Source organism: Scophthalmus maximus, chromosome 10, assembly GCF_022379125.1.
Source record: "Scophthalmus maximus strain ysfricsl-2021 chromosome 10, ASM2237912v1, whole genome shotgun sequence".
NCBI classification, from domain to species: Eukaryota; Metazoa; Chordata; class Actinopteri; order Pleuronectiformes; family Scophthalmidae; genus Scophthalmus; species Scophthalmus maximus.
In genome coordinates, this window is record NC_061524.1 from 23,031,386 (window position 1) to 23,042,500 (window position 11,115).

The window sequence follows — 11,115 nt, forward strand, 5'->3', positions numbered from 1 at the left end:
CCAGGTGGTGCTGTCATCCTTCTTCCAATCTGAGGTGCAGGAGTTCCTATCTCATGAGTTGTCCTGATACGACGACATACTGTGATTCTGTCAGAAACGGTTTAAACTAAACATTTTCTTTATCAATTTGTCTTGAGAATGAAGCAAAGCATTGTTATTCTTCCATACCTCTTACATGTATAACTATGATTTTCTTGGCATATGAAGGGGCAAATATACTGGTGGAAAATTGCACCATGCAAATACAAAACAAAGACGGACAATGCAGGAATGATCCAATCCACAGACAACACACTTTACAGTAGAGACAAAGGTCATTTATTACAGCGGGAGGTCCAGAAAACTTGGCCTCTTATGTCTGTACCACACTATCACACTATCCACACAGAGAAATGGTTGCAAACTTGACAAAAATAAGTATCTTTGATCAACCAGAAATGAAGCCCCTACATCATGTTTCTAGCCTCAGCATTGTTTTGTTTCTTCACTGTCGGTGAAACAACACTATTCATCTTCTGGACCAGGGAAATGCTGAGAGCACAAAACATTCCTCCACAGGCCAATATACAGGCTGGAGGCGACCTCGTCCGCACAGGCTTGTAGGCGTAGCTTGTGTGTGTGTGTGTGTGTGTGTGTGTGTGTGTGTGTGTGTGTGTGTGTGTGTGTGTGTGTGTGTGTGTGTGTGTGTGTGTGTGTGTGTGTGTGTGTGTGTGTGTGTGTGTGTGTGTGTGTGTGTGTGTGTGTGTGTGTGTGTGTTCATGCGGCGCTGTACAGTAGACGTCCACCCATGAGTAGTTGAGTAGCCCCTAAGCCATCTGACAGTAACGCCTCGCCTCTCACAGGCTCACCGCACAGAGCCGTGAGTGTGTGTGCGTAAGCATTTCTGTCTTCTTCTGCTGTGTCTCGCCATCTTGACTGACAGCCTGCGAGTCTAAATCTCTGTACTGCCGCTTTGATCTCTTAACACAGTATCTCTCTGTTCCTCAATACCAGCATCGTGTTAGCCAAGAATGAAAGGCATACAGATCCTTGATAGCCCATAAGCCCAAACAACCCCTGGCCTCCGTGGGGGGTGGGCTGCAGGAGATGTTGATGTGGGAGACCCACATTGAGAATCCCTTTATTTTACAAAGGAGAAGAGTTATGCACGGCTTGATTGGCTACTGTGGGAGTGAGATTCAGGATGCATTGCTCTCTGTTTGATGTGTTCCACAGTTTCTCCTGATCCAAACTGGCTACTTTGATCTCTGTAAAACAAAATATTCCCAAATCCCATAGTCCTGACTGAGAGATTAGCGTCCACATATGCATAAACATCTAAGAGGTGTTGAACTAGGGCACTGGTCAGGTCACATGACTGTATAAACTTAAGAGGCAAGCAGGTCCTCACATCAGAACTTCTGAGGGTGTTTATGTTTGTACGTCTGATAATTATCCAGGCCGCGGATTATTTTTCTGATAAATGAGGGCAGTCTCATTTAAAAGTGAAAGATCTGAGTTGTAATTACGGTTCAGGTGTGTGCAGTGGATATTAGAAAAATAATTAGACTGGACTGATTAGAAGTTCTTTATGTATAAGGAAGGATGGTCTGTTGATGTTTGCACCAACCTAAATTACACACATACTGTCTCATGAAGAAGAAAAAACATCAATCTTCACTCAATACGCAAAGCAGAAAGAGATTATAGAGATTTTTTCAAATCTAATATAAAGGAGAAACTTGGACTGTTCCTGAACAGTTGGGACAAGGGCCTTCAGAGATCCTCGGACTGAGCTTCAGGTCCTGTGTGGAGGTTCGGATCCTGTGTGGAGTGTCAGGTCCTGTGTGGAGGTTCAGGTTCAGGTCCTATGTGGAGGTTCGGATCCTGTGTGGAGTGTCAGGTCCTGTGTGGAGGTTCGGATCCTGTGTGGAGTGTCAGGTCCTGTGTGGAGGTTCAGGTTCAGGTCCTGTGTGGAGGTTCGGATCCTGTGTGGAGTGTCAGGTCCTGTGTGGAGGTTCAGGTTCAGGTCCTGTGTGGAGGTTCGGATCCTGTGTGGAGGTTCGGATCCTGTGTGGAGGTTCGGATCCTGTGTGGAGGTTCAGGTCCTGTGTGGAGTTTCAGATCCTGTTTGGAGGTTCAGATCCTGTGTGGAGGTTCAGATCCTGTGTGGAGGTTCAGGTTCAGGTCCTGTGTGGTGGTTCAGGTCCTGTGTGGAGGTTCAGGTTCAGGTCCTGTGTGGAGGTTCAGATCCTGTGTGGAGGTTCAGGTCCTGTGTGGAGGTTCAGATCCTGTGTGGAGGTTCAGGTTCAGGTCCTGTGTGGAGGTTCAGATCCTGTGTGGAGGTTCAGGTTCAGGTCCTGTGTGGAGGTTCAGATCCTGTGTGGAGGTTCAGGTCCTGTGTGGAGGTTCAGATCCTGTGTGGGGGTTCAGGTTCAGGTCCTGTGTGGAGGTTCAGGTTCAGGTCCTGTGTGGAGGTTCAGATCCTGTGTGGAGGTTCAGGTTCAGGTCCTGTGTGGAGGTTCAGATCCTGTGTGGAGGTTCAGGTCCTGTGTGGAGGTTCAGATCCTGTGTGGAGGTTCAGGTCCTGTGTGGAGGTTCAGGTCCTGTGTGGAGGTTCAGGTCCTGTGTGGAGGTTCAGGTTCAGGTCCTGTGTGGAGGTTCAGATCCTGTGTGGAGGTTCAGGTTCAGGTCCTGTGTGGAGGTTCAGGTTCAGGTCCTGTGTGGAGGTTCAGATCCTGTGTGGAGGTTCTGGTCCTGTGTGAAGGTTCAGGTCCTGTGTGGAGGTTCAGATCCTGTGTGGAGGTTCAGGTCCTGTGTGGAGGTTCAGGTTCAGGTCCTGTGTGGAGGTTCAGATCCTGTGTGGAGGTTCAGGTCCTGTGTGGAGGTTCAGATCCTGTGTGGAGGTTCAGGTTCAGGTCCTGTGTGGAGGTTCAGGTTCAGGTCCTGTGTGGAGGTTCAGATCCTGTGTGGAGGTTCAGGTCCTGTGTGGAGGTTCAGGTTCAGGTCCTGTGTGGAGGTTCAGATCCTGTGTGGAGGTTCAGGTCCTGTGTGGAGGTTCAGATCCTGTGTGGAGGTTCAGGTTCAGGTCCTGTGTGGAGGTTCAGGTTCAGGTCCTGTGTGGAGGTTCAGATCCTGTGTGGAGGTTCAGGTCCTGTGTGGAGGTTCAGGTTCAGGTCCTGTGTGGAGGTTCAGATCCTGTGTGGAGGTTCAGGTCCTGTGTGGAGGTTCAGATCCTGTGTGGAGGTTCAGGTTCAGGTCCTGTGTGGAGGTTCAGGTCCTGTGTGGAGGTTCAGATCCTGTGTGGAGGTTCAGGTCCTGTGTGGAGGTTCAGGTCCTGTGTGGAGGTTCAGGTCCTGTGTGGAGGTTCAGGTTCAGGTCCTGTGTGGAGGTTCAGATCCTGTGTGGAGGTTCAGGTTCAGGTCCTGTGTGGAGGTTCAGGTTCAGGTCCTGTGTGGAGGTTCAGATCCTGTGTGGAGGTTCTGGTCCTGTGTGGAGGTTCAGGTCCTGTGTGGAGGTTCAGATCCTGTGTGGAGGTTCAGGTCCTGTGTGGAGGTTCAGGTTCAGGTCCTGTGTGGAGGTTCAGATCCTGTGTGGAGGTTCAGGTCCTGTGTGGAGGTTCAGATCCTGTGTGGAGGTTCAGGTTCAGGTCCTGTGTGGAGGTTCAGGTTCAGGTCCTGTGTGGAGGTTCAGATCCTGTGTTGAGGTTCAGGTCCTGTGTGGAGGTTCAGATCCTGTGTGGAGGTTCAGGTTCAGATCCTGTGTGGAGGTTCAGGTTCAGGTCCTGTGTGGAGGTTCAGGTCCTGTGTGGAGGTGTGAGAACATGAAGAAAGGTTTGTGCCTTTCACAACCTGAAGTCACCACACGCTCACGTCTTTCATCTCCACCACAATGAAGAGATGAGCTAAGTTACGTTTCACGACAGAGGGTCTGAATACTTGTTTCTAAACCAATTTGATATTTAAGTTTTTCCTTTTGCAAAGAAGTAAGACAAACCTGTTGTCACGCTGTTATCATGGGCTATTGGGTGCAGATTGATTTTTATCATAAAAACAAAAAATAACAAATATGAAGGGGTCTTTCCATATGGACTGGAAGTAGATGGAAGCGTATTCTTAATACCCTGCAACAACGTAATGGACTCAAGTGTATATTGTAAAGAGATCACACTCATTGTGTTGGTCTTCTGACACGGCAGGGACTGATTTTTGAATATTCCTGTCACTGATTGAACATGTCTCGCCCTCATCCTTCAGCATTATGAAGCTGTACGGACTCCTGAGTTCTGTGACCTTGCGAGATCTCACTCCAATGCTCCACACTTGATTAAATATAGGCCACACTTTTATACTGTAAGATTATACTATTTAGGTCCCAATTAAATTCATAGCAAGGAAATTGGATCATAAACTCTTTACAGGATCGTTAACAATCATTACACAGGATAATGGCATGGCAATCAAAATATGTTTGGGCAAAAAAAGGAAAAACTTCCAAAGTCTTTTGGTGACTTTGTTGTTTTTGGACGTTTTCCAAGCATATTAATGTAGAATTGATTGATTTACAGTTGTAATTAGCTGTCTTCTGCATAGATGCATAATAATCATATATCTCCCTGCTTGTTTTAAGGCCATTAATTGGTTTCATTAACAAAAGCACTTAATTGAATAACAATTAACAAAGTTGGTGATGGCATCGACACGGCGCGTGCAAACTCCCTTGTGTTTTCCTTTGATGATAATGAAACCACCTTTTTATCAGATTGGAATTTTGTGTGTTGGACTATGTAATGACTAATATGATATTGGGCTTATTAGTTTATTGGAGTGGCTCACTGAGGCGTTGAGCTGCTTTTGAACGCCTTGTGTTTAACAGGTAGGCACCATATGTTGCCTTAATCAGACATTGGAATCACATTTGGTTGTTAAACTGTCTTCTAATAAAAGCAGCCAGTAAAACAACTTGAGCTAATTCAATTCCAAGCGAGTTTGGCTGCAGTGAACAGCTGTTCATATTTGTTGAATTGTTTTAACATTCCCCATCTTGTTTTGTGTGTGTGTGTGTGTGTGTCTTTTTTTCTAAAGGTTTAACTCCAACAGTCTGTTTGTTCCTCAACTTTTCCTGTAGGAGATAGAGATGGAGGGTGGACTAGCTGTCCACTCTCCGAAAAGAACACAATACCAGGCATATTGTAGTGACAGCTTGCATTGTGTGTGTCCGCGTGTGTGTGTGAGAGAGAGAGAGAGAGAAAGGAGACAGGAGAGAGAGAGCATGAGTGTGTGTTACAAAAACAAAAAATATAGAGTGTGTGTGTGTGTGTGTGTGTGTGTGTGTGTTACAGTGACAGCTTGTATTCTCCGTGATTAATGATGTGCTGTGTGACTTGATAAGTGCTTCAGAGGACCAACGCTTGTTTCAATTAGACCTTGTGAAGGTCGCGACGCCGCGCCGGCCTCTCATTATCATATCCATAATCAATCCACATTATCATGGGGGAATGTGGAATGGATGTGTGATATCTTGGTCATACACACACACACACACACACACACACACACACACACACACACACACACACACACACACAGAGAGAAATGAGCACACACAAAGACACCTAATCACAAACCAAAACACAATGACACACTCTTTCACTCAAGAGCACACACACACACACACACACACACACACACACACACACACACACACCCTTCACTCCGAGTTGATTTGAATCATAACAGTGCTGTCGGAACGGATTGTCTGTTCAGATTAAGAGTGCGTTTGTGAGAATTAAGCAGCGTTGATGGTGGTGGCATTTCAGATCCTCTCTGCAGACACAAATGCCAAAACATCATTCTTTGACCCCCTCCGTCTCTCACACGCACACACACTTAATCGGGACCCTGGGGCATTTTTAATAGAGGCGAAGTGATTCGTATGTTTTTCCTCCTCTAATGAGAACAGATTGAGTGGTATTTACACTTCATCGGCTCATCTAACCACCTACACATTTCCCTCATGCTTCTGCTGCTCACTGGCCAAAACAGACATGTGGAAAGGACCGGAGCTTGGCTTTCACACAGCAACACAACATGAACATTATCTTTGTCTCTTTGGCTCAGGACGGCACTATATGGCATGGTAAATATGAACTGCCAGGTTCAGTTCCTTCAAGAATGTTCTTTCTTTGTGTCTCGGACAGTAAAATGGTGAAGAAAAAGCATCCAGATTGAAATCGACGACAAGGGGGAGAAGGCATCTGGTTTCTGACTATATCCTTCATTTACTCAGTCTACCTGAGATCAGATCAACACAAGTCATCCATTTCCTCCAGATATTCTACCAACAAACTAGTGTTGCAGATAAAACTGAAGAACACACTGTACTGAAGTAATTTGAGGTAACAAAGGATTTATAAAATATTAATTGGCTCAGTAATGTTTAGTGAAGGGAGAATTTTTCCAGGTGGAAAGTTGTGGCTGTTTTTTAAAAAAAGAATCAAAATTGATGCAGTTAGAGCCAGATCTTTATTTAATGTTCTCCCTTTGGAAGAAAGTCAGTTTAAGAAGAAGTGAGCGTAACACATGTTTTATTGTTCAGTCACTGGAGAGATTTAACATCAAGTATCAGCTCATTGTTTCATTTCAGGGGATTTGAAGCACAATAGCTGCTGTATGAATTCAACCGATGACCTTCCTGTTGTGAGAGTCACTTCCCACCAGGGCGTCCTGCATCACAGTACCTGGGTTCTCTCAAACACTCCATGAGCTCCAATGAAAAAAGGTTGTTATCGCAAATCATGTATTTATTGCGTATGCCATGTTTGGTAGATTAGCTGGTTCATATATCATAGATCATCAGATCTATGCCACGACCCTTAAACGTTGCAGGGCCCTGGCCTGGGAGGTTCAAACCTTTCAGGTGGAATTCACCACATGAATCAGCCCTGCTCAACGCTGATGGCTTTATCGCTGTGTTTTCCACAGACGGAGAGAGAGAGTCGTGACATTTCTTTTTGGCAGGGAAAAGGCCACACTCAGCAGGAGTTATCAAAGGCAAAAAAGTAAAAAGTTCGAGTTAGCTATCTCTCCCTCTCCCCCTCTCTCTCTCTCTCCCCCTGGAGATACTCATGTTAAGCATAATTAAGCAGATTTGATTAGCATCAAGCCTGGCTTCCTCTCTTGACTTTTAATGAATGTAAATCTACCATCTACATCCTAAAGATTAATTTCTGCCAATTAAAAAACACAAGAGGGCTTATTGGAGGGGGAGGGGGGGGGGGGTAGTGTAAGAGTCCTTTGAGTTGGAGTACAGTTGGAGTTTTATCCTCTTCCCCCTTGTCGTATGGTGAGATGCTCTCTGGAGATCTGTGTCTCTCTCTCTCCCTCACGACCAAGATCATTATCAGCACAATGTTCCGTGAAAGCCACTTTGAAAGGACTGCGAGCTCCATATGTAAATGATGGGAGTGTGTGTGTGTGTGTGTGTGTGTGTGTGTGTAAGCCGTACGGGGAACAGGTAAAGGGGTCAATTTGTCAAACCAAGGTCACCCCCCCATGAGCTTTGGTCCATCTCTCCTCTCTGTCTGGATCCTTCAGACTCAGATTTTTGCTGATTCAAGAAGACCACGGAAGTATGAAAGTATGAAGTGCAAACAATGTTACATGTCATTTTTGGTTTATCAGGCTGTAGTGATTAAATTAAATGAAACAGAAACATACTAATAATTTCGCAGGCACCGTTGTCTATATTTTACTGTGCTTGCATTTTTATTTTCAAATAAAAAAAGAAATACTGGTTGTCATGACACATGAATGTGTAGTCTTGGAGTTTGACTGGCCTGATCTGATATTTATTTATATGTGAGGTTTTCCCGAGATGAACAAACTTTATTCTCCAGTTTCTGATTTGCATTTTATTCTAAAGCACCATTTTGTCTCCGATGCCTTCTCCATATTGACCATAAATTAGAAAAGGATACAATGAATATTTGCCCTGATTACTGCAGAGAAATAACTGCAATAATCGAGTCATATCAGTGCCCAACCATGTAGAGTAAAGATTACAGTGGTACCATGGAGGCTTCCAAACATAAAGGCTGTAAAGAAGATGATGAGGGTGTTTTCATCTTCAGGCTCATCATAAGTGGATGTGGGTGAATCTCCCTCTGCAGGCTCCTCCTCTCCGAGAGTGTGACAGGAGCATCTCCAGCCCGGAGACAGTCCTCGTCTCGTTCTCTCGACTGTGTGATGTGTGTCTCCTCTCTCCTCCTCCTCCTCTCTCCTCCTCCTCCTCCTCGACACCACCGATGCGCACTCCCCTCGCGCAAAGCAGCTGGTTTAGTTGGGCCAACTTACTTTCTGAAATAGTTGAGTTTTAAAGTTAACTTTTTGGACATGACCACCATGGCCACTCCGGCTGCTCAGGCTCTGCTCCCCGCCGCTCCGAGGTCCCTCTCTCCGGCCAGCAGCTCCCCGCCACCTGCGGCCGCCTCCGCCGCCTCGTCCCCGGCTCCTCCGGTGGCGCACCCGGCGCTGCTCCACCAGTTCCGGGCGGACCTCTTACTCGCGAACGGGAGCCCGTCGAACCCCGGGGGCGCGCCCGCGTCCGGCGGCGCCAAGCCCGTGTACGCCACCCCGTCGCCCGTGGAGAGCACGCCGCAGAACAACGAGTGCCGGCTGGTGGAGGTGAAAGGGGCCAAGCTGGCGTCGTTCACGGTCCGAGACACGGAGCTCATCTGCCTGCCGCAGGCGTTCGACGTGTTCCTCAAGCACCTGGTCGGCGGGCTGCACACCGTGTACACCAAGCTCAAGAGGCTGGACATCAGCCCCGTGGTGTGCAACGTGGAGCAGGTCCGGGTGCTGCGGGGGCTCGGGGCCATCCAGCCCGGCGTCAACCGCTGCAAACTCATCTCCAGGCAGGACTTCGACACACTGTACAGCGACTGTACCAACGCGAGGTGAGGGGCGTCTTCATGTGTACGTGTGTGTATATGTGTATATCTATATATATATATGTGTATATATATGTGTGTGTGTGTATATATGTATATGTATAAATATATGCATATGTGTGTGTGTATATATGTATATATATGTGTATAGAAAATATGTGTGTTTATACATGTATATGTATATATATATGTGTACGTGTGTGTATATATGTATATGTATATGTGTGTGTATATATGTATATATATGTGTGTGTGTGTATATATGTATATGTATATATGTATATATATATGTGTACGTGTGTGTAGACAATATGTGTGTATATGTGTATATATATACGTGTGTATATATATGTGTGTATATATGTATTATATGTATATATATATGTGTATAGACAATATGTGTGCATATACATGTATATGTGTATATATATGTGTGTGTGTGTGTGTGTATACATGTATATGTATGTATATATGTGTATATATATATATGTGTGTATAGACAATATGTGTGTGTATATGTATATGTATATATATATATATATATATATATATGTGTGTGTGTGTGTATAGACAATATGTGTGTGTATACATGTATATGTATATATATATATATATGTGTATAGAAAATATGTGTGTATATACATGTATATGGATGTATATATGTGTATATATATATATATGTGTATAGACAATATGTGTGTGTGTGTGTATATGTATATATATATATATATATATGTGTGTGTGTGTATAGACAATTTGTGTGTGTATATGTATATATGTATGTGTGTGTGTGTATATATGTATATGTATATATATGTGTCTGTGTATATAAATTGTATATATATATGTGTGTATATACATGTTTATGTATATATAGTGTATGTGTATGTGTGTGTGTGTGTATATATATATATATATATATATTTGGGGGTGGGGGGTGGAGGCAGCGGCAGGTGCAGCAGGTGTGGTAAAGCAGGACTTCTTGTGATATCTGCATGTTGCAGTGTCCTCCAGTCGGAATGTAAACCGAGTGGGAGGAAAATGGACATTCCATAACTTTTTTTCACCCTGAATGATTTTTGTTTAGTTTGTATTTGAGGTTGTGATCCATTTGACCGTGACCGACTGGAGGTCCCGTAACCCCCTTGTTATTTACATAAAACTGCAGCTAGGCCTGTTACTGATGATTATTTTAACTGGTGAGGATGATGATGAGGATGATGGGGATGGTGTTGATGATAATGAATTTTAGTAATCCTAATTTGAAAACACTCTTGTAAAGTTTTTCATGTTATCATAGCCTGTGATCTCTCTCTCTGACATGCACACAGTCTCTCACTGTCTCTCTTAAACACACACACACACACACACACACACACGCATACACACATTGAATCTGACACTGTCATTCTGAGAAATTGATTCTTCACAGAAATTAATTAATTTTCATTTGGCCCCAAGCGGCAGCTTAAATCAGGACAAGCTCACTCACTCACTCCCTGATCCCCTTGCTCTCTCTCTCCCTGCGTCTCTCTCTCCTTCCTTAATAACTCCCTGTCTTATCATATCAACACTCTTTAGCCCTGAGCATCAGAACAGAGAAGATGATTAAATGAATTCTCGGTGTTTATGATGCGATTATGTAGATGAGCTGTTTTGCAGAACTCCGATGGTGACCAACTACATGGGTCATCAATCCAATACGCCACCGAGATGTTTGGATAAAGGGGATGAATTGGAGGGGATGTGTGGTTTCCTGGTGCCTCAGCCTGTGGTTGTGCAGACCACATGCTCCTCACAGCCGGGCTTGAATCCAGAGGAGTGTGGATTAGCCATAGTTTGGGGAATTTATATTGTTTGATAGTTAATCCCTGCTCCTTGGGGCATGAATGATCCAATTTACACCTGCCATTATATGCAGATTGAGGATGCATCAAGATGTGAACCGATAGACACCAACCGACTGATTTGAGCATGTCTAAACTATTTTTAACTGGGGATTTTCAATGTTTCTTGGGTGTAGGTCAAATCATTCAGGTCCTTTAATGCGGCTCTATTTTTATCTTTGAGCTGCGTTTGGATTTTAGTACCAGGTGTTCGTCTTTGAGACAAGCGTTGACTTGTTGAGTAAAACCTCCAGACTGAAACAAACTATTGCAAGAATCAGCTTCCAGCTCCGTGTGTGT

General features: G+C 44.6%; 1 protein-coding gene across 3 annotated transcripts in view; it reads left to right on the forward strand.

Annotated features, from left to right (window-relative positions):
- Nucleotides 1-8,186: 8,186 nt before the first annotated feature.
- The window catches only part of dachc (dachshund c), a 22,418-nt gene continuing 19,489 nt past the window's right edge, over nt 8,187-11,115 (forward strand). For 2 of the 3 annotated variants that reach the window (XM_035606671.2, XM_035606672.2), the window contains exon 1: nt 8,188-8,935. In XM_035606671.2, coding sequence (XP_035462564.1) covers nt 8,373-8,935 — 563 coding nt within the window. In that variant the 5' untranslated portion in view covers nt 8,188-8,372. Of the gene's footprint in view, nt 8,936-11,115 lie in introns of all 3 variants that reach the window. The other variant, XM_035606673.2, reaches the window with a different exon arrangement.